The sequence below is a fragment of the Neophocaena asiaeorientalis genome, unplaced genomic scaffold (assembly GCF_003031525.2).
Source record: "Neophocaena asiaeorientalis asiaeorientalis breed wild unplaced genomic scaffold, Neophocaena_asiaeorientalis_V1.1 scaffold523, whole genome shotgun sequence".
NCBI classification, from domain to species: domain Eukaryota; kingdom Metazoa; phylum Chordata; class Mammalia; order Artiodactyla; family Phocoenidae; genus Neophocaena; species Neophocaena asiaeorientalis.
In genome coordinates, this window is record NW_020175436.1 from 2,274,552 (window position 1) to 2,299,238 (window position 24,687).

At 39.5% G+C, this 24,687-nt stretch overlaps 1 protein-coding gene across 2 annotated transcripts in view; it reads left to right on the forward strand.

Annotated features, from left to right (window-relative positions):
• The window catches only part of ELP3 (elongator acetyltransferase complex subunit 3), a 99,616-nt gene that overhangs the window by 54,571 nt on the left and 20,358 nt on the right, over nt 1–24,687 (forward strand). For both annotated transcript variants that reach the window (XM_024767753.1, XM_024767752.1), the window contains exons 11-14: nt 11,827–11,917; nt 14,344–14,409; nt 15,986–16,213; nt 17,150–17,231. In XM_024767753.1, the coding sequence (XP_024623521.1) occupies nt 11,827–11,917; nt 14,344–14,409; nt 15,986–16,213; nt 17,150–17,231 (467 nt within the window). The remainder of the gene's footprint in view (nt 1–11,826; nt 11,918–14,343; nt 14,410–15,985; nt 16,214–17,149; nt 17,232–24,687) is intronic.

The window sequence follows — 24,687 nt, forward strand, 5'->3', positions numbered from 1 at the left end:
CTTTACTGACATTAATGTAAATGTGGAGAAAGAGTGACATATTCCTGATAGTGTGAAGGAAATCATCTGAACTACTTTTCTAGGAGAAACTGAGATCTCATTTACAATCGTGGTCTTTTTTTTTTTTTTTAAATAGAAACATAACACTGAAGGAAAAATTTAGAAGCCATAAAGTTACCTATTTACCTACAATCCTGACAAAGCCATTCCTGTACTTCCTGGTCGTTAAGGCACATTTCCACCACCCTGCCAAAAACTGCCTGGATTCCAGTATTACCAGTACAAGGCCAAATGGGGATCGATAAATGCATGTCCAGTCAGCTGCTGTGACTAGGATTCCACTGAGCACAACAACTGTGCTACTAATAACATAAAGCAGAGCTATCAACTAAAGGAAAATTATCACGGATATAAAATAATGGGTTTCCTTAAAGGTCAAAGGGTACTTCCACCACATTTCTGGCACAGCGTATTTATTTCTCAAATTTTTAAAATTATTGGCCCAACTTGACCTAAATTGCTTAATGATCTCTATTTTTTAAAATACAGGTAAAAATACTAAGGAGATAGTGACTAGAAAATGAGCCATCAAAATCATTTGCATTATCCTTCCTCTTCTCTTCCACCTTTCTGGAACAATTCAGTCCAAAAGACATTAGGAGCTACTGAGCAACGCAGGCATCCACACGAGGGACACAGGGAGCCGCAGGGCCCAGAGCACAGGGAGAACGGTGTTCTCGGGGAGGAGGTGGTGGTGTGGTTCAGGTTGCTGCAGCCCAGATGTGTGAGGAAGGCGTCCTCACTGAGGGCTGACCTGGCACCAGATGTCAGAGCTCAGTAGGGCGAGGAGGATGTGTCTGAGGGGTGTGGAGACGAGGACAGCAACAGAGGGTCAGTAACTTGCAAGGGGTGGATCTAATAAGCAGATAATATTAAGGATAATGGGAGCTGGGTTTTCTGTTATCTGAAAAGGGAATGACAAATAGGAAAAAGGAGAAAATTCGAATGTACCCCATGGTGTTTGGGAATAGGAGATACTGGTGTGAACTTGTGGTTTTCAACATATTGGTAGAGATAGAAATAATTGTAAATGTAACAAACGATAACAAATACAATGGTGTGTGCACATGTCCTTTTCACAGTCTGTTTAATGGCCACGATTTTTGCACTTTTGTGCTGTTTGTTGGTGATTTCACTGTTTAAAATGGCCTCTAAGCATAGTACTGAAGTGTTGTGTGTAGTGTTCCTGAGTGCAGGAAGGCTATGCTGTGCCTTACATTATGGGGATTGCCTTGTGTGATACTGTTTTTCCCTTGCTGCTTTTAATATGTTTTCTTTGTATTTAATTTTTGACAGTTTGATTAGAAAAGGCATGTGTTAGATTAGCTTCATTCAGACATGAGCTATGAGTTTCATGATAATGAATCATCTGCCTATTTATTGAGAGAGAGAGACACCTTAAACAGAAATACACATATAGTAAGGTCATGTGTTGATCAGCTGATGGAAATGCTGTGACCAGAGGCTCACAGGAAGCTGGGATGGAGTCTAGGATTAGACAACAGTAAAGTGCCAATGTTAGTTTTCCTGTATTACTGTTATCCAAGAGAATATCCTTGTTGTAGGAAATACTTAGAGTATTCTGGGGGTATTGGGACATCTTGTTCCCAATTTACTTTCAAATATTATACTTCAGGAATACAGTTATTTGTACCACACTTGGGAATTTTTCTGTGACTTTGAGATTGTTTCAAAAACTTAATACAATAGAAACAAAGATGCAATAAGTAATAGTAATAACAACAAAAGAAAAATAGTATTTGCATTTAACTCACTGGGGCAACCATAGAGCAGTGAAGCCATCACTGGGGCAACCAGAGAACAGTGAAGACACTACTTCCCAGCAGCAGAGCAGGGCAACAGATATCACAGAATAGAAATTTCACAGCCATAGACACCATACTTTTCCTACCAAGAGTAACAAGGCATAGATCACACGGGCAATAAGATGAAGAATTTGCATTCTCCCCATTCATTTTTAGCTTTAAATTTCTTTTTTTTTTTTTTTACATCTTTATTGGAGTATAATTGCTTTACAATGGTGTGTTAGTTTCTGCTTTATAACAAAGTGAATCAGTTATACATATACATATGTTCCCATGTCTCTTCCCTCTTGCGTCTCCCTCCCTCCCTCCCTCCCTCCCTACAGCTTTTTCTCCTTCATCACTTTAAATGTGTCCTGCCACTCCCTTCTGGCTTGCAGAGTTTCTGCTGAAAGATCAGCTGTTAACCTTATGGGGTTAACATTGTGTGTTATTTGTTGTTTATCCCTTGCTGCTTTTAATATGTTTTCTTTGTATTTAATTTTTAACAGTTTGATTAATATGTGTCTTGGCATATTTCTCCTTGGATTTATCCTGTATGAGTCTCTTGTGGACCAGTGTCCTGAAGTTGGCTCTCCCACCTCAGAGGCACAGCACTGACTCCTGGCTGCAGCACCAAGAGCCTTTCATCTACATGGCTCAGAATGAAAGGGGGAAAAAGTAGAATGAAGGAATTAGTAGAAGAAAGAAAGATAGAGAGAGAGAGAGAGGGAGGGAAGGAAGGAAAGAAAGAAAAAAAGAAAGAAGATAAAGTAAAATAAGTTATTAAAATAAAAAATAATTATTAAGAAAAAAAATTTTTTTAATGGACGGATAGAACCCTAGGACAAATAGTGGAAGCAAAGCTATAAAGACAAAGTCTCACACAGAAGCATACACATACACACTCACAAAAAGAGGAAAAGGGGAAAAAATCATAAATCTTGCTCTCAAAGTCCACCTCCTCAATTTGGGATGATTCGTTGTCTACTCATGTATTTCACAGATGCAGGGTACATCAAGTTGATTGTGGAGCTTTAATCTGCTGCTTTTGAGGCTGCTGGGAGAGATTTCCCTTTCTCTTCTTTGTTCTCACAGCTCCCGGGTCTCAGCTTTGGATATGGCCCCGCCTCTGCGTGTAGGTCGCCAGAGGGCGTCTGTTCTTCACTCAGACAGGATGGGGTTAAAAGAGCGGCTGATTCGGGGGCTCTGGCTCACTCAGGCCAGGAGGAGGGAGGGGCATGGAGTGCAGGGCAAGCCTGCGGCGGCAGAGGCCGGCATGACGTTGCACAGCCTGAGGCGCGCTGTGCGTTCTCCCGGGGAAGTTGTCCCTGGATCCCGGGACCCTGGCAGTGGCGGGCTGCACAGGCTCCTGGAAGGGGTGTGTGGAGAGTTACCTGTGCTCACACACAGGGTTCTTGGTGGCGGCAGCAGCAGCCTTAGCATCTTATGCCCGTCTCTGAGGTCCGCGCTCTTAGCCGCGGCTCACGCCTGTGTCTGGAGCTCCTTTAAGCAGCACTCTCAATCCCCTCTCCTCGCGCACCAGGAAACAAAGAGGGAAGAAAAAGTCTCTTGCCTCTTCGGCAGGTCCAGACTTTTCCCCGTACGCCCGGCTAGCTGTGGTGCACTAACCCCCTGCAGGCTGTATTCACGCCGCCAGCCCCAGTCCTCTCCCTGGGATCCGACCGAAGCCTAAGCCTCAGCTCCCAGCCCCGCCCGCCCCGGCTGGTGAGCAGACAAATCTCTCAGGCTGGTGAGTGCCGGTCGGCACCAATCCTTTGTGCGGGAATCTCTCCGCTTTTCCCTCTGCACCCCTGTTGCTGTGCTCTCCTCCGCAGCTCCAAAGCTTCCCCCCTCCGCCACCTGCAGTCTCCGCCCGCAAGGGGGCTTCCTAGTGTGTGGAAGCCTTTCCTCCTTCACAGCTCCCTCCCACTGGTGTGGGTCCCGGCCCTATCCTTTTGTCTCTGTTTATTCTTTTTTCTTTTGCCCTACCCAGGTACATGGGGATTTCTTGCCTTTTGGGAGGTCTGAGGTCTTCTGCCAGCGTTCAGTAGGTGTTCTGTAGGAGTTGTTCCACGTGTAGATGTATTTCTGGTGTATCTGTGGGGAGGAAGGTGATCTCTGCGTCTTACTCTTCTGCCATCTTCCCCTCATCCTCCTTTTGCTTTAAATTTCTTACTGCTATAACCAGCGAGTCAAAAGCAACAAAGACATTGCTATAACATTAAAAGCTTAATTTTATAGGCTTTATGAAATACCACTATGGGACATTATCCTGGCTTACCACCAACTGAAAAAATAAGGATTTCAAGAAAACAGGAGCAGCAAATATAGTCTCTATAGGAAAATTGTAAAGGGGTCATGACAGCAAGAATTAAGAATATGTATATTATACAACCAAAAGGGTGTACAAGGAGAAAGGCATGATATTATGGATAACGAACATGAGGCTGATTAAAGACACCTCCCTGTTCCCTGTTCTCCTGTCATGACCCCATTGCAGCTCTCTGGAGAGCTGTCCTTGTTCACATAGTACACTTAACACTTAGTAACAATTTGGTAGCTGTGTTCTGATAAAACAGCTTCATATCTCTGCATAAAAACTTTATGCTCCATTTACTGATGTTTTTAAAGTTATATTCAGATATAGCTGGAACTTGGTATATCTAGACTTCTAAAAAAAACTTGTATCGAGGGCTTGATGGTAAAATGTTGAAAAAGAAGTGCTAAGGAAAGTGTTAATGGGTAACTCAGGTTTACATACAGATGTGTACAAGAGAAGGCTGAGTGTTTACACATTGTTCAGGGGCTGAGAAACCTTTTGAGTTGGGAGAAGAGAATCGCAGTGTTTATTCTAGCTTCAGTTTTAAACTTTTAGAACGATTCTGAAAATGTAGAAAACTGATAGTGGTCTAGAAGTGCAGTTAAGTACCCTCTATTAATTTGGAAGCAGTTGGTTATGTCTTGCTGGAAGGAAACCATTGGCAAATGAAAAAGCCTCCTCTTAGGGTGTTAAATCCAGGTGATTTTAATAATTATAGTTAATTTTTGTTTTAAATCATAGTAAAGGAAAATCGTGTTTGTCTTTTTGTTCTGTGCCTTTAGAAAATCTGGCTATCTCTATGTTGGTTCACCTAGTGACAGCTTCTACTAATTACAAGCAACTTGCTTAGTGTTGACTAGGAAATCTAAACTTATACATGGAGGAGAAGATTTAAGGAATTATTTTCTAGACAGGTGTCAGAAGGAAGGAACAAAGGAAGAAAAATGGGAGGGAAGATACTTCAAGTGAAAACACAATGTTTTACGCTTGTCTTTTTTTTAAAAAAACACTATAATTTACTATTAGATTACCTGATATTTTTCTAATTGGCCATTTTCCCCACCCCACCCCCCTTTTTTCTTAATTAATTTACACTTTAAATTTTATGACAGTTGAGTCAATACCATTTTACACAGTGTTTTTATGAAGTAGCATCCCAGTAGATGATTCTGTATTGCAGCCCTGAAGGGTGCAGTCAATGATTAAATGTAAAATTCTGTACAGGGACATGATGGAGCCACATTAAACTGCTGGTGCCCACAGGCTGTTTAACAGCTGTCTGCCTTGATGTGATTTTTTTAAATCACTGTGAAGCATTAGAATAGAATACCAATTTGCAGCCAAAAGATGCTTCTGAAGTGCGAGAAACTTCAGACCACAAAAGCTCTAGACAGCATTTTGAAAGGCTTTTGATGAGCAGATTGCAAATATTAGTGCCTGTAAGCTTGAAATGTTACCTGTGAAATAGATAAGTGAATATTCTTGAATGTAGTATCTCTTCAAGCCAAGAAAGTGAAACAAATTGAAAAACCTAAAAATAATTTTAAGTCCCACCTAGATGGATGTATCAAATTCAGATGGTCAGTAATCTTACCTGGGTTTTGAACTCCTAGGAGTCTGTAACAGTGTCTATTTATATATTCCAAATTGCTTAATATACTACTTTGCACATAGAAGATGCTCAACATATATAGAAGTCTCTCTCTTCATTTTTAGTGAAAAAAACTTTATCACTGAAAGTGGAGATTGCCACATTTCTATTCCCTAATGAGGAAAAACTCCTGTCTGGTACACTCCAGGCATTTCACTGCCAAAGACCATTAAAGCCATATTGCATTTGTAGTGACAGACATAAATTTAAGGACATTTATGAACTGTCAGCATCATTATAAAGCCCTGTGTTACCAGGTCCACACTGACTTGTGCTTTGGGGTAGTCAGTGCCAGCTTCAGGGGCATGCGACCTGTATAGTCTCATAGGTCTTTAGCTTGGCCTAATGCTTTGCTCTCACCATCTTGAAACCATTAATAATTTTTTCAGAAGAGGCCCCCTGTTCTCCTTTTGCACTAGGCACCACAAATTATTAGCTAGCCCTGCTGGTAATTCTGTCTTTCTGTCATATAGTTCTGCTTAACAACACCATATGATAAGACCTTAGAGAGTTTACTTGTATTGAAAATTTTAGTGTCTTTTAAAAGTACCGGTTCACAAGAGATAATTGAGGAAATCAAAAATACCTAGAAACAAATCACAATGAAAACACGAGGACCCAAAACTTATGGGATGCAGCAAAAGCAGTTCTAAGAGGGAAGTTTATAGCAATACAATCCTACCTCAAAAGACAAGAAACATCTCAAACGACCTAACCTTACACTTAAAGCAATTAGAGAAAGAAGAACAAAAAAAAACCCCAAAGTTAGCAGAAGGAAAGAAATCATAAAGATCAGATCAGAAATAAATGAAAAATAAATGAAGGGAACGATAGCAAAGATCAATAAAACTAAAAGCTTGTTGTTTGAGAAGATAAACAAAATTGACAAACCATTAGCCAGACTCAAGAAATAAAGGGAGAGGACTCAAATCAATAGAATAGAAATGAAAAAGGAAAAGTAACAACTGACACTGCAGAAATACAAAAGATCATGAGAGATTACTACAGGCAACTATATGCCAATAAAATGGACAACCTGGAAGAAATGGACAAATTCTTGGAAAAGCACAACCTGCCAAGACTGAATCAGGAGGACAATATAAACAGACCAATCACAAGCACTGAAATTGAGACTGTGATTAAAAATCTTACAACAAACAAAAGCCCAGGACCAGATGGCTTCACAGGCGAATTCTATCAAATATTTAGAGAAGAGATAACATCAATCCTTCTCAAACTCTTCCAAAATATAGCAGAGGGAGGAACACTGAAAGTCATTCTACGAGGCTACCATCAGCCTGATACCAAAATCAGACAAAGATGTCACAAAGAAAGAAAACTACAGGCCAGTATCACTGATGAACACAGATGCAAAAGTGCTCAACAGAATACTAGCAAACAGAATCCAACAGCACATTAAAAGGATCATACACCATGATCAAGTGGGGTTTATCCCAGGAATGCAAGGATTCTTCAGTATACGCAGATCAGTCAGTGTGATAAACCATATTAACAAACTGAAGGAGAAAAACCATATGATCATCTCAATAGATGCAGAAAAAACTTTGGACAAATTCAACACCCATTTATGATAAAAACCCTTCAGAAGGTAGGCATAGAAGGAACTTACCTCAACATAATAAAGGCCATATATGACAAACCCACAGCCAGCATGGTTCTCAGTGGTGAAAAACCGAAACCATTCCCTCTAAGACCAATAACAAGACAAGGTTGTCCACTCTCAGCACTATTGTTCAACATAGTTTTGGAAGTTTTAGCCACAGCAATCAGAGAAGAAAAATAAATAAAAGGAATGCAAATCGGAAAAGAAGTAAAGCTGTCACTGTTTGCAGATGACATGATACTATGCATAGAGAATCCTAAAGATGCTACCAGAAAAAAGAGTGAAGCAAGGCAGAAAGAGAAAAATAAATACTGTATGCTAACACATATATATGGAGTCTAAAAATAAAATGATTCTGAAGAACCTAGGGGCAGGACAGGAATAAAGACGCAGATGTAGAGAACGGACTTGAGGACACGGGGAGGGGGAAGGGTAAGCTGGAACAAAGTGAGAGAGTGGCTTGGACTTACTTGTACTACCGAATGTAAAATAGGTAGCTAGTAGGAAGCAGCCGCATAGCACAGGGAGATCAGCTTGGTGCTTTGTGACTACCTAGAGGGGTGGGATAGGGAGGGTGGGAGGGAGACGCAAGAGGGAGGAGATATGGGGATATATGTATGTGTATAGCTGATTCACTTTGTTATAAAGCAGAAACTAACACACCATTGTAAAGCAATTATACTCCAATAAAGATGTTAAAAAAAAAAAAAAGGACTGGTTCATTATTAAAAATACTTGTGGAGCCCATCTTCCTTTCCCTTCATCTCCCCTTCCCATCACCTCCAGAGGCAGTGCCACAGAGGTGTTGAGAGCAGCATGCCTGGCATCTGAAGAAATGTAGAGTAATAGTGAGTGCAGAGGTGTCACCAAGAGTAGTTGGGAGATTGGTTATATTGAGCAAATAAGTTGTTTGATTTAGCAAACAAATAAATATACTAAAGATAAGGAAGCCAGGTTTCTCACTGTCCAAAGGCATTTACAGACATTGAAGGGTAGAAAGCTGAAAAGAACACTGAGGCACTGGATTAGAATTGTAATTATCAGCATGATTTCACAGCTTTTTAAATTTGTATGTAGAAACGATCATGTTTCTATATTTGAATATATGAATATATATATACATATGTGTATACATACATAAATTTCTTAGTTGTGTACACTGAAAGGGTCTAGAGGCAATGATACCTCAACAGTAATGAGCACAATGAGTGCTCAGATCTTGGTTTCTAAATACCACCCTCCACTAAAAGGAATCAGCAATGCTTGGATAAGTGGCCAATTCTAGGACTGGGGCAGCAAACATATAAGATCAACGTGTAACATCATGTTGTTCCAGAAAGTAAAGAAATATTCAAAGAATGGTGGGAACATGTCAGAAGGACCCCAAAGCCAGCCTGAATGCATGCCCACTGACCAAATCTAATGTAAGCAACAAAATAAATACTGTTAATATCAGATTACAGCTCATTGAATAAAATAGAAATCTATGCGTTTATAAATAAATGAATAAATAGAGAAGGGAACATTCTTCCTTAATATACAAGCTCAACTAATAAATGCAGAAGGGATGGTAGAAATAATCACCGTTGATGTCTATTATAGGGACGGTGATACAGAAGGAGTCATTGGTGGATGCTAGACTGGTAGTTGGAGGCTTGGTGAGGAACAGGATATTGGCATGATGCAGTGTACTTGTTTCAGCTCTCATACTGTAACAAGTGTCCTTTCACAGTCCATTTAATAACGCATTTTTCACATTTTTATGCTTTTTGTTGATTTTGCTGTTTAAAATAGCCCCCACATGTAGTGCCAAGGTGCTGTCTATCTAGTGTTCCTAAGTACAAGAAGGCTGTGATGTGTCTTACAAAGAAAATGAATGTGTTAGATAAGCTTCATTGCAGCATGAATTATAGTGCTATTGGCCACAAGTGCAATGTTACCGAATCAATTCTGTGTTAAATAAAGTGTTTTTAGCTGGAAACCCACATAAAACAAGGTTACATGTTGATCAGTTGGAGAAAATGGACTAAAGGCTCACAGGAACCGAACCCTGCATTTTCCATAGGAGCAGTGCTTCACTGTTTGCTAATTCAGTGTTCATGGCACATTATAGGACTTCACTGCCATGAATAACAAGAATCAGATGTATCTCGCGTAATGGGTACTGCCGAAACCGATAAGCGTCGTTTCAGGGGGGCCCCAAGGAACCCAGTCTTTTATGTCTCAGCCCAGAAAGAATTCAGCGAGAGTCAAAGTGATAGATAAGCAGTGATTTATTAGAATAGAATAGGATGTTTGTGAGGCTTACAAGCGGCTGGGCAAGAAGGTGCTGCTCCCTGAGAACTTAGTGGGCTACAGTTTTGTAATCAAAGGAAAAGTGGGGAGGGTGAAAAGACCACCTTCTTCCTCATTCTTGAGTAGATGTCATGCTTCCATCATCAGCTCCTCCTCCAGATTGGGCAGGGGAGTTTTCTTGTCCCTACATGGTCAAGCCAGGACTGTCATGGCACTATGGAAAAATTATTTCAGGTCTTTCACTTTGAAATGTCACCTTTCCATAAAGTACTGTTTTTTATGTGTGCAGAGAGCATGTCCTAGGGATCATGAACTTACTGAGCTCACTGGGCAGGATGTGGGTCTCATGTCACCATTGTTTTTATTGTTTTGGGGCTTGTCTCATGCATGGGTTTTGTTGCTAAGCAGGCCTGCTTGGCTTTGTGGTTAAGCAAACCTGCTTTCTTGAATGACCATTAACTTACAGGGGTCTCCCATACTTTTTTCTTTACTTACAATCCCCTAGTGGGATTAACTGTTTAATTGCCTAATTTGTCCCTTTACTTTGTCCCTATCACTAACAGTGGTTGCCATTGGTTTTATCAGATTAATTTCACATGATGTATAACAGTGTTCAAAATTTTACTCTGTTGTGAAACTATACTTATGTATTTGTGAGTGATTTATAAAATATTTCAGGGTTAAAAGGGACATGTGGAAGACTAACTTTGACTTATATAATATGAAGTAGTAAAATATTTAAAACAGTTGTTTGTGCATTTCTTGCTAAAATAAACTATACTTTTTAGTTGACTAGCCTTCTTTTGGTTTCATCTGCTTACTAATTTAAGATGAATTTGATTTTAAGAAATTATAGTTCCAAAGATAGAAAGTTTATTTTACTAGAAAGTATAAGTAAACCATATCTATTAACTAATCACTCTAAAATATGTTTTTTATGTTGCTCTCACTTTGAACTCCTTGGTATGTCTTTCTCTTAAAGAATTTTGGCTTATCAGTGCTTTATAGTTGCTTCCAGAGCCTGATAGATTTATTATGTATAGTTTTTAATGCTAATCAATTAGCTTTTGATACTTTTTTTGAGTGAGTGGGGAATATCTTATTAGAATCAAATAGATGAATTAGCTAATTTTATTTACTTAACATTTGGAGGGATAAGTGAAAAGAGAAGGAAAAGACTCAAGCTGATTCAAAAGCAAAAATGAGAAGAAAAGATAAATGACGTATTCTTCAAGTCGTCTAATCAACCAAATATTAGACAAAAGAAATTGGGGATTTGTCTTTAAACTGGAGATGTGCTGAGCATATTCTTACTTTAGGGTTTTTTTTTTAAACTGTCTTTGGATACTGATTTTTGTCTAGAGGGGATAGTGGGGGCTACTAAAATGAAACTCATAATTTCAACTTTTGCTTGACATTTCCTTGGTGCTGGGCACTTTACACTATATTAATGCCAGGAAAAAAATTTTATCTACTCTCATCTTTAGGCAAGTTCTTATTCTTCGAATGCAGAGTCACTTCTAATTTAGATTTTTAGGAAATGGGAAAAAATTTATTCTTTGAGACCAGTTGTCTAAGCCAGGCTTTTGCGCTTCCTGGTTACTTGTCATTCAGCAACTGTATGGGAAAGTGTCTGTAAGCTATAAATCAGTGTGTTAATAATAATTTTTATTTCTCCTCTGAAGTTGGACTTTGTAAAAACTTTGTAAAAGACAGTTTTATTTCTTGTTTTGTTTAGTACAGATGTCTGTCTCTTCAGCCAAAAATCATTACTAATGGTTATTGGGCATTTGTTTTGTACTTTGTAATCTTATAAAGTGTTTTCATCAGATGTTTCTTAGAAAAACCCTGAGTGATAGGTGAAAATCATAACTTCATAGATGGGAAAACTGGGAGGTAGAAAAGCGGTGAACCTTGCTTTCGGGTCAGAATATTCAACCTCTGCTTTCCTGGTCGGTTTTGAGGTGGGGAAGGGGTGGTTTTGTTCTTTTTGTTTTTTTAAATATCCCTGCCTTTTACTGCTGTAGAGAGTGACTTATATTTTACAACAGCTGATGTTTTTCTCCTACAGAGATATTCCAATGCCCTTAGTCAGCTCAGGAGTAGAGCATGGTAACTTGAGAGAGCTGGCATTTGCAAGAATGAAAGACCTTGGAATACAGGTAAGAGTCTGACCATAACTGTTGAGATCAAAGTAGTCTGAGACACGAAAACCTGTGATACTATCACATTACAAACTTACAGGTTTGGTCAAAAAGCTTTCATGTATTGAAGCCATTCTTACTGTATGACACATTGAAATTGAAGCTAGTGGTTGCAAAGTCTGCATCCTATCCCCTACACCCCTCTGCTTTCTTCTAAAAGAGCGTAGGTTTGTCAATTTAATGGTTGTTTTCCCTGCCTTCTCAGATTGCCAACTGTGTTCAACTCCTTTTTTAAAAAAACTATTTTTGTTGTTTTGAAGTATTGGGTGTTCAATTCTTGACTAGTGGTTAGAGAAGAACACAACAGTTGAAGAAACAAGGCTTACATACTGAAATAATTAGCAATGTTATTGCCCAGATATACCAGTCTCCCTCGCCCTGCCCCACCCCCATGTCTATTCACTCACTCATTTATTTCACAAATATTTACTAAACACCTCCTTTCTGCTTTCCCTGAAAGAGCCCAGGAATCTGCAATTTGACAGTCTGTAGATGATTCTGAAATCACGATAAGGTTTGAAACTCAGTGCCCTAGGAGCTATTTCTCAGAGCTGCTAAAGAGAAAAGTCCAGGAGGGTGTCTAGGCCTGAGCACTGATTCCTGGCCTCTGCCTTCAAAGATTCTCGTTCACTCCATCTGGGATGGAGCTGTGGGAGGTTCTCATGCACAGTGCAAACATGGACCCCACTTCGAAAGATGTCGTTGAGAGGACTGCATATCATGTTTGTGGACCTACCCAAAACATTTTGTCCTCTGTCAATATATTATGGAGAAAATTTTTCAGAAAATTGTTTGTCCGTAGGAGAGTTTGTGAACATTATGGCTTATTCTACCCTCCCCCCCAAAAAAATTTCAGTTCTAGAAAAACAGCAAATGTATGTGCAGTAATGAAAGCCCCAAACAAGAGCATGTGCCTGCTCAGCCTCCCAGTCCCCCTGCCTGTCCTTGTCGTCCAGCTCCTCCTCCTGAGAGTACCACTGCCCAGTGACCCACCCGGCCTGCCCAGCCTGCTGACCTCATCAACCAGGCACTGTTTTTAACCCTGTACCCCTCTTAACCCGTGATAGCCTGTCGTCAGGTAACCTGGGATTGAGTCTAAAGACTGGAATGCAGTCACACCGAAAGACATCCAGTTCACATAGGCAGTGTCTTTACTAGAAAATAAGCACACACCAATCTCTGCCTTAAAAAGCATTCCCCTCCCCTCCAAAAAAAAGAAAAAAGCATGCAAGTGTTCATTAAAAGCATGTAATATGGGTTCCCGGGGCATGGACTGAATAATGAGCTCTTATTTTTCTCATAGAATTCCATCCATATATATACTAAATATACTATTAGTAGTATAGCTGCCTGACATCATCAGATTTCCTGTGGCAATCTTTTCTCACTGATGGAAAATGTTAGAATCCTGGAAATAATTTTTACAGTTCTATAGGGGAAAATATACCATAGGGCATATAATAGTTACTGTAATTATAAATGTCAGGCTGTGTAGCCTGCACACTGGGTTGTGGAATAGAAGCAAGAGTTACATCACAGCTTGGCCGTGCAGACCAGGCACTGCTTCCGTATAGGCAGGCAGCTTTGTGCTTCCCAGGGACACTCAAAGAGCCAATCTGTGACTGTGGTTCAGATTGTATAATAAATAGCTCAAGGTTCTTTCTTTCCATTCTTCTTCCTTCCCTTCCTTCCTCCCTCCCATCCTTTCTTCCACAGAGCCCTTCTCTGCAAAAAACAGCAGTCTTAGCTTCCCTCTTTCTGACATTCCTAAAATGATACAAATATGGTGATGCTAAAAATGTTAACTGCCATAAAATGGTGAAGGTTTTAAAAAATTAGGAATTCCGTTTTTTCTTTTTTTTTTTTTTTTTTTTTTTTACCCAGCCGCTCCGCAGCATGTGGGATCTTCCCGGACCGGGGCACAAACCCATGTCCCCCGCATCAGCAGGCGGACTCACAACTACTGCGCCACCAGGGAAGCCCAGGAATTCAGTTTTTACTCTTTGGTAGACATAGTTTTGGGTTGCATTTTCAGATACAGTTATATCCTCTGGATTTTCAGATTTTAGAATGTATGTTCTTTACTTTCAATATTGTATATTGATCTCCTTTGGATTCTAAACTTATTTTAAAAGCAATACTGTACCAACTTCATGTATTTCTAATTTGTTTTTCCCTATCCTCAGGTTTATTAAAGATGGCTTCATTTTTAATTCATTTCTTTTACCTCAATGTAAATTATGTCCAAACTTAATTTTGAGCCCAGGATTTGGTGGAGAAGTTTCAATAAAAATTGAATTAGTTACCAGTTTTATATTTGCCCCCCCTTCCCACTTTTTTTTTTCTTTCTTTTCTTTCTTTCTTTCCTTTCTTTTTTTTGGTAGTGTCGAGATGTGAGAACCAGAGAGGTTGGAATCCAAGAAATTCATCACAAAGTGCGTCCGTACCAGGTTAGTTTCTTCATTTTATAGAGAGATTGGGTCTTGTTCATTAATCTTTGTTAAGCCTGGGCCTACACCTACTTACCAGTAGGACCTAGACCCTAGAAGTTAATGAGTAAACTAAGAGCAAAGAGTAATTCAGAATGAAGTCAAGCCAGGAAAGCCAGATATGAGGGTGGCTCAACTCTAGAAGAGCCAGGTTAGGAAAACCAAGTTTGAACTTCATTGTAGATCAGCACTGTCCAGTAGAACTTTCCATAGTGTTGGAAATGTTCTATAATCTGTGCTATCTAATAGGATATCAGCTACCAGTCACATGTGACTTGAAATGTGGCTAGTGCAAAGAAGAACTTAGTTTTTAATTTTATTTAATTTCAAGTAATTCCAATGTAAATAGCCAAATGTGACTAGTGGCTACCTTCAGGTAAAGCTGAGTGTCATGTGCTTATCTCTGTGTGCAACTGTTAAATTATTGCCTGTTGATGGTAATCAAGCGAATAGATCAGCCATATCAACAGGGGTTCCACACAACGTGTTTGTGATAAATTAACTTCTCTCCTAGAATGACATCGTGTTAGCCATTTGCCAGATTTTCTGTGGGGGTTAGCTGTCGTGTAGGAGCCCATTTGAGAAAGGCTAGAGTAGATCTGCATTGATATTTCTGTTCTCAAAGTGAATTGTTTATTTGATTGACATTTTTCACATTTTGGATCTTTTGAGGAAAAAAGGAGACCCAAGCATAGTTAGTCATTTTGTCAAATTCTTGTGCAATCCAGTTATTCAGCAAACATTAAGTTGAGGAGGAATATCAGTATTAGTCTGTTTATTCACCTCGCTGTGGGTCCAGTCTGCCCATTTTCATAGTGTATCTGGGTGTGACCATGCCCACATCTGCAGCTTTCTCTGCATGCATATTGCTTATATTTACGCAAAGTGCAAGGGACACTTGAGCAGGGAGCAAGAGTCAAAAGCCCATGTAGACTGCTGACACAGAAGCTTCCCCAAAAGCCCCTCTCCGGTGGTTGGATTTTCTTTAACATGTTAATCTCATAACTAGGCATACTATTTTAAAGGTCCTGTGGGATACTTTTTTTAAAAATTCCATCAAGGAATAAGTAACCAATAACACATTTTTTCCCCTAAAAGCAGGTTTTAGTGGAGGAGGTAAGGACTAGAAAAGAAAACCATTGAGTACCTGACAGTTCTGGGGCCTCAGGGTGCTCCCAAGAGCTGCACACGTGACATAATGTATAATTTTACCTTAGAAACTCTTCATGGAGGATCAGATTTAAATACATGGAAGCATTTACTGAGCCAAACTGTAAGAATCACAAGGTTAATGAGGTTCAGATGTTTATGAAATTGTAAGACTGGTTTCCTTTTTTATAGTCCGCGAACAAGTCATGAACTCTCGTTTAATCAGTGCTATTGAGAGGAGACAAGTAAAAAGAAACATAATTTGTGGTTATTTATTCTTTATCCCTAATCGTGGATATTAGTCTAAATAAACATATATAATAATAGAAATGCGCTTTGTTCTCTAGTTTAAAAAAAAAAAGTTTTTGCGTGGCTTTTTATGAAACAGGTTGAATTGGTAAGAAGAGATTATGTTGCAAATGGTGGCTGGGAGACATTCTTATCCTATGAAGACCCCGATCAAGACATTTTGATTGGCCTCCTGAGATTACGGAAGTGCTCAGAGGAGACATTCCGTTTCGAATTGGTCGGCGGGGTGTCCATAGTCCGAGAGCTGCATGTGTATGGAAGTGTCGTCCCCGTCAGCAGTCGGGATCCCACTAAATTTCAGCATCAGGTATCCTGTATTCCATTTCTGTTTGACTGTGATTAAGAAATTGCTCAAAGGAGGAAAAGAGAAAAAGAATGGGGCAAGGGTGGAAGGGTGGGAGCAGAGGAAAAGGAGGGGGGAAATTCGGGAAGTGTAGAAACAGGAACCAGTATAATACTACAGTTGTTCAGAGATGTTTTCTCTTTAAATTGCTCCCCTTTGGGTGTGAGGGAGGGGGAGGGAGAGACAAATTGAGACTCAGTCAAGTGGAATATAGTAATAGACTGAACCGTATGAAATTGCTATTTTTGAAAGTCACAAATGGTCTAATACTGGCAATTTCGCATGATTCAACTATTTTGGGATCGAAGGAGATGATAATTTGAAAGAAAGCACTTATGAAATGTTAAAGCACTTCGTAAAGACAAGCAAGCTATGTGATATATATAGTGGAACACTATTCCACTCCCCCAAACAACCTAAATAAATAACTCACTTTTTTAAATTTCAGGAGAATAGGTTAAAACTGCTAATGGTGGATGTAGCATAAACCCCCATATTGGTGATTTAAGAATATTGCCTGGTTTCAAAAAGCTTTTTAGAAATTGAAGGGGTGACTAATAATACAAGGGTAGATGCCCCAGACTTTCATCACCTGGAGATTGCCTAGAACTTGTTTAAAAAGAGACAAATCGAGAGGCAATTACACCCTTGCTGTGACTAGATTAGTCATCCACAGAATACCTTTTGATGGCTTTTGTTGCAGTTATTCCTAGTCTGCTACAGTGTGCTTCTGGTATAATTGAATAGTGAAACTTTTCCTTACCCCCGTAAATGGTTTTTTTGTCACTCTTATCTTAAAAGAGTTTAGCAGCTACAAAATATTACCCTTCTTGTTTTATGGACTCCTCTTAATGACTTCTTCCCTTCTTAATTCCCTAACCCCTCCATTGCCTCTTACAGGGATTTGGCATGCTACTGATGGAGGAAGCAGAAAGAATAGCTAGAGAAGAACATGGATCTGGGAAAATAGCTGTTATATCAGGTAACTGGGGGAGGGCAAAGTTCATGATTCGTTCACATTTTTAACTTGGTACTACAATGAAAAGTACCTCAGGCCTCTCTTTTCCCCATATATGATTATTATGTTCAAAATTGGGCAGAGCCAAATAGGGAAAGGCTGGTGCTCAAACACAAAGAAAATTCCTGTAAGCAGTTTGGCGGAATAGAGCTTGCAGAAGCTCTCCATCTCTTGAGTGGCAAGGCCAGTAATCCATATCCTGTCTTCCTCGTGGTCTGTCACACTGGTCTCTTGTGCTTTGTGCCCAGTTACTCTGTCTGGGAAAAATGAAATTTGATGATATGGATCTAAGAAAATCATAAGTCAGTGTGGAGATTTGTCAGTATCATTCTGGAAATTAAAACAGAACCTAGTTGCCAGTACAAGATGTTGAAAGGCAGCGTTCCTTGCTCCTTAAAAATTGTTTTCAGTGACTTTGTTCCTGGGGAACAGATTTCCCCTGTTTGGAAGCTTTCCCCTTACCTTGCCTAGGACATCAGATAAGTGGAGAAGTGGGCATGTAAAGGAAGGCCTGCTGTAAGTGGAGCAAGAAATAACGCATATGTACCCTTTCACTCATATCCTCACAGACTTTGCTATTCTCAATAAGAAGCTAACATGGTGAAAGCCATGATCAAGATTCAGGTTATTTTCCCTCCAGCATTTGTTTTCCCATTAGACTATGGCATTATTAAATGAAAGTTGAAATGACACTTTTTTTAAAAAAATCAGTAAGTTGTTGCCAATCAATAAATCAGTACCTTTGCCCAGATTTCAATGATTCCAAATATGGAAATGTAATGACCCAGGCTCACTTAATCGATTATTCAGTCTGGCTATGGTTTTTGGCATTATCCAGACAGATAATAAAGCATTTTTTAACATGGCTAGCTCTGTGTTTCTGTGTTATCTTTAATATTTTTTATTGAAGTACAGTTGATTTATAGTGTTGTACTAATTTCTGCTGTACAGCAAAGTGACTCAGTTATACACATATATACATTCTTTTTTATACTCTTTTCCATTATGGTTTACTCCAGGAGACTGGATATAGTTACCTGTGATATACAGTAGGACCTTGTTGTTTATCCATTCTGAATGTAACAGTTTGTATCTACTAACCCCAGACTCCCAGTCCATCCCTCTCCCTCCCGCTCCCCCTCCCGCCTTGGCAACCACAAGTCTGTTCTCTGTTTGTTCTGTGTTACCTTTAATCCCACTAAAGAAGTTGGAACTAAATGAGGTTCACCTAATTGGTGCCAATATTTGTAATAAAAAAAATGTTTACTTCTCATTTGTATAGCCTGTGGTTGTCCAGAAGTCAGCCTTTCCTGGTACCAGGAAAGAGCCAGACCGACTCAGAACTCTGTACATGTGCACCCGGGGATTACCCGAAATTTCAGTGGCCTCTTTTGCCAGCACACTGTCAGTGTTCTCAGTACAGGACTTCCCAAGCGTTAATGTGCTTGTGAATCATCTGGAGATCTTGTTAATGCAGATTCTGACTCGTTAGGTCTGGGGCGGGGCCTGAAAGCCTAGATTTCTAACCAGCACCCAGTGATAACCTATACTGATCGTCTTCAGACCATACTCTGAGTAGCAAGGGTTTTAGTATTCTCTTCCAAATGCAGTATTCTCTTTCAAATCACTAAGGTAAAGATATTCTCTGTGACCCTGGCAGTGCCTGCATTCCCAAAGTCTGATAGGCAATCAAGTGATTTTCTGGTATCTGTGGGAACTTGATCAGTTTTAAAACTGAAGGGCATCTGTATTCTTTTTTTTCTTAATTTTTTTTTTTTTTTGGCTGTGTTCTTTGTTGCTGCACGTGGGCTTTCTCTAGTTGCGGTGAGAGGGGCTACTCTGTTGCAGTGTGCGGGTTTCTCACTGCAGTGGCTTCTTTTGTTGCAGAGCATGGGTTCTAGGCGCAAGGGCTTCAGTAGTTGTGGCGCACGGGCTCAGTAGTTGTGGCTCATGGGCTCTAGAGCACAGGCTCAATAGTTGTGGTGCATGGGCTTAGTTGCTCTGTGGCATGTGGGATCTTCCCCGACCAGGGCTCGAACCCATGTCCCCTGCATTGGCAGGTGGATTCTTAACCACGGCGCCACCAGGGAAGTCCCAGGGCATCTGTATTCTTTCACGTCTCCATTATATTTAATTTGCCTTCATGATATCTATCTCTTTTTAGAAATGTTACATGCAGAGAGTGGCCTCTGACTTGCCTGAGGTCACATTCAGTTGCCTGTAAGAGCCTCAGTTTCTGCTTTTTGAGCAGTGTCTTTCTAAGTGGAAATCAGCGTCTGCCCTCTTTCTAGCCTTTTGTTATACTCTAAATAATAGCTCAATTTCAGATCATCTGCTTGTAGAACTTTTAAAATAACAAGAAGAGACTTGCTGAAAATAACAGGGAAGAACCTTTCTGCTTATTAGTTGTCACAGTAAGACTACTTGGTTTCTGTACAGGGGTTTCTCTTAGCCAGAGGGTTTCTACAGAAGCAGCCCTGGACTGCATTCGTGGGCGCTCAAGGGAGTTCTGTGTTACTTCCTGTCTCTATGGTCTGTGAGCCTCCCCACCACTGCTCTGTGCTGGGGAAACCAGCTAGGGCCTTGACTTGCTGTTTGACTGACGACCTGATCACTCTTCAAATGAAAACACCAAGAACATTTACTCTGTGTGTGATGCATTTTATTTCTCTAACTTAGTAATATATTACTGTTCTATTTAAGTTTCTGAATCAGACATCTGAGGTGTCCATTATTCAGAACTTCAAGGAAGGCAGATTTAAAGTGGGTTTTTTTTATCATAATGTGTTCTTTGGTTGTTTTTTTTCTTCCATATTTGTTCAGTTGACTTTGGTCTTTCTGATTTAAGTACAATGCTGTGTGTGTGTGTGTTTAATTGGTTTTTGTAAAAAGTGGATTATTCTCCATAGGTTGATCCTTAGAATGCAAATCTCCTTGTGATAGTACTGGTGCTTGTGTGCTGCATTTATTCACAAGACTTCATTAGGTGTGGTGTGTAAGAAGAGACACTTGGACGGGGGTGTTAGGATTCTATTCCTGCATTGACAGTAGCTCTCCTTGTGATCTTGAATAATGTTGCTTGATCTCCATGGACCTTTATTTCTTTACTAAAAATAAGTGGGTTAGGTTATCTTTTACAGTTCTAACAGTCTAGAATTCTGCCCCTTAATATCTTCATTGCTTTTAGTTCTCAACAAGACCAACTATGTTGTACTGATTACATATGAAGTAGATTCTTTTCTAAAACCATATTAAGAGACCCTTTAATTTCATTAGTAATTGATCTCAGTCTCATTTAGTTTGGGGTATTTGATGATAAAGTTTCCCGTAGGTAGCTAATCCTAGCCATGATTTGTGGAGGCATGTCCATTTTTGTCCCAAGTAGTGATATTTTATGACCTGTGTCCTACTTTTTTTTCCCTGACCTTGTCCTTTATTTGTAAATCCATCTTTGTTCTGGTCTGTAGGCTTTTGCATAACTCATACACGGTGGTGGTCTAGGTATTCTGTCCTGGCATAACTAACCACTGCGCCACCAGGGAAGCCCCCAAGTAGTGATATTTTATGACCTGTGTCCTACTTTTTTTTCCCTGACCTTGTCCTTTATTTGTAAATCCATCTTTGTTCTGGTCTGTAGGCTTTTGCATAACTCATACACGGTGGTGGTCTAGGTATTCTGTCCTGGCATAACTAGTAGCTTGAGTAAAGGGAGAGACAGATCATTTATCATTCTGGTTTCTGTGACTGTAAGAGGAATGCATTTATGTAGAGTTTTTTTTTTTTTAATTACATCCTGATTCATTGTGACTTCCCTTCATCTTGCCGGCAGATTTTCTCTGTTTTCTTGGATTTATAATCTTTGATTCTGCCTCTAGACAATATTATTAACTACACAGTAGATGTGATTTGAATCACTAGTCAGAAAGACTCCATATAGTCTATTTTTCCATATTAAAAACCAAATTGTTTTTATCTGTTACCTCAAGATATTTTGTTAATAAAAGGTACATACTGTATATTTTATAGCTGATTTATCTTTTTTAAAAGACTAACTTTATAGATACATGAGAAAACTGAAAACTTGTTTATCAGAGTCCAATGAAGCACTTTCTCAGAGTGACTTTTAAGTTTATTCATTCTGCTTAAGTATATAAAATTGTCTTAGTAAGTAAACTGTGTGTTTTAAAATTAACCATCAACTCTAAATGTGAAAATTAAACAAAGCAAAAATGAAATGGCTAACTTCATCAACATCAAAACACTACGTGTATTGAGTATCTCCTGTGTGTGGGGAACATGGACTGAGAGGGCAGAGAGAGGAAGGAGGAGATGCCACCCTGCCTTTGAGGGATGTTGATGGGGCCAGAGCAGCTCGCTCAGTCTTCACTCTGCAGATTGTCCTTAACTGCAGAGGAAGACAAATTTTTCCCTACTTAGACTATTTCTCAACTCAGGATTAGTTGCTTCAGCGTAAGAAAATCATCTTTTCCTACATATAAAAGTGGGTAAATCAGTAGTATGAGAACAACCAGCTTATAATGTGTAGGCAGGAAATAACAGTTAATTGCTGCTAAATATCTAAGCAGTTAATTAATCTAAGCAGTTAATTAAGTTAATTAATACTTAAGTCCAAGTACTTTAGTATCTATCATCAACTTACTCATGTAGCTTCGATCAGCACACATCTGTTTAAGATTAACAAATCGTATCTCCTTAAAAGCCATGATGTTTATCTACTTGGATGATCAGCATTCTTTCCTTTAAAAACGTTAAGATGGAGCAGTTTTTTCTTTCCCTCTCATATGGTGTAAAGTGCAAAGATTACACTGTAGAACTTAACCATAACATTTGAAATGCCATCACTAATAATCACCATGGAAACTGGAGATCTCTGATGTCACACTGCCCGTGTGATTTCTCAAAGGGCAAATATAACTGTTGATAGCCACTATTTAAAGAGCCACTTAATACCTCCAACAAAATGATTTTTTTTCCTTTAGGCAGTTTTGGCTAGGCATCAGATCCAATCATGTTCCTGTTTCTGTTTGCCAAGCTAATTGCTGTGCATCAAGATGAACAGCTATTCCCCAAGCTCCCCCTACTACCTTCGTCATAAGCGGTATCCTATTTGTGTTCTTTCAAGTAGAAAATTAACATGGCCATTGGCCAAGAATTGTACCAGGCTGACGGATCAAACAATGATGATGAGAAAGGAGGAAAATGTCTGAGTGTTTGATGACAGAAATCACTGAAGTCAGAGGCTGATAGCCATTTTGTTTAAACCTTTTAAAAAGGCAGAGAAGAGGGGAGAAAAGAGCTTAAATACAGGATGAGCAAACGAGTCACCGTGGGATGACATCGTTCTAGATCATGATGCTCAGAGTTGTATGACTCTAAAGCCACATGTACAATCCCCACTAGTGAAAAAAATCAACGTGCCTGAGACTTACAGCATCCGATATGGCTTCCTGGGACTGAAATTAATGGTCTTGTGCTCCAGAGCCACTGATTAATCAAATGATATGTGGGCAGAAAGTAACAGTCGTTTTGTTTCAATGAACTACCAATGACTGAGATTACTTACTGGGCCCCAGAAACTTGGCCTGTATTCCAGGCTGTGACACATCTCCCTCCTTTTGAGGTGAAGGTAGTTTTATTCTTTGCATTATAATCTAATTGGGAAAAAAAAAAGGGTACATTTGTAACTAGATCTGTCTGGTAATGGACTTGTAATCATTACTAAAATGCCTAGAAAAGCTTTCCTTATTTTGGCTTACCTATTTGCTAATGGACACAGGAAGCCTGCCAAATGCAAACCGGTTTGTGCCGCATGTGTTAATATAGGACTTCTCAGAAAGAAAGGGAAAAGGCTGTTTGCTCTTTTATAGCTTCTGTTTCATCCCTTTACATAATTTATCTTTTCATAAATTATCCCCTAACTATTCCCTCGTTAAATGCACATTATTAGGGCTCTGTATATTCCTCTGTTTCTTTCATTTTGATATTCTAACTGTGATCATACATATTTCTTTTTTGGTGCATGTTCCAGTGGGATTTTGTTGTGGTGGTGGTGAATATCTTTCTTTTCAAGAACAATAAGTACAACATAAAATATTGCTTTACAACAAGAACTTTATTAATTTCATCGTCTTTATTAATCAGACTAGCACTGATGACATAGAATACTACTTAGCTTGGTGTCAAATTAGCTAAATGTGTGCTAAGTGGTGTCTGTATTGCTGTGGAGGCATTGATACATAGCTCACTTCAGGACTCTTTATTCCCTGACTTGATGTTTATTCATTTATAGATGAATCAGGTACCAGTTATATAGTACATTGCATATCAAGTGCATTGGACCCATCTCTCACTTGGCATCACATGACTATATTAATTAATGCACGTTTTTCAAACATTCCCAAATAGGCCATTAGTCAGTTTCCACTGTTTGGATCTTGTGGGCAAGTGAATTTTTGGTGATGTTCCCTAGGCAGAAGCTAGTGATACCAGCAGATATGCTGGCACTGGAGGAACAGGAGTTGCATTTGGCATGTGCTGTTGCTCTTCCCACATCCATGCTGTCAAGTCTTCCTGTGTCTCCGAAACGTGCGGGTTAAAGTCTCGGAGGATAGCCTTGCTAATTTAGTTGACACACCTACGTTTGTAGACTTTTTCTCCCCATTCTTGTTCCCTTTTGTTTATGGGTATTGGGAATGATAGCTGTATACTTCTGCTTGGGTAGAGGAAGAGAGTTATATTATGTGGTTTCCCAATAATATGCCCGAGAGGTCTGGGAGCTTTAATATAAAGGACCACCTTTATTGTAAAGTTACATGCTTCACAGGCTTTTTTCTGAGCAAGGACTCCTTTTCCAAAGTGGTCTAGCCTGCACTGCTCACCATCTGCTATCTATCACAAAGGCTCTTTTATAGTTTGTTGCAGTGTTAACTCCTTACCAGTGTAACATTCATGTGATCAGTACTGTGCTTTTCTCTGAATGTTTGACATTGCTATAACCCATTCAATTTGATAAAGCTTTTCTCTTTTAGATCTGTTAGAGGCAGGGCTTTGGCAGATTCTTCCCATTTGGGTGAGCAGGTAACTAAATAATGCTGGAAAATACTGATGCTCCCTTTTTTTAGCAACAACCAAGATACTGATATTATAGAGCCTTTTTAGTTTGGGCATTGCTAATTCCAGCAAGACATACACAGGGGATTTCTTTGGTCAGTCTGGCTTAAACTGTCGACTCTAACCAACGGCTCACATTTTCAAGACATTAAGTGGTGGATTTAGGTTTTAGATTGTAGCCACAGGGTGATGTTTCCTTGCGCACCTCATCCTGTGCCTCCCAGTGCATCCAGTTGTTCAGTTTGTCCACCATTTGTGAATGAATCACTGATGTCTAGTATACCAGTCA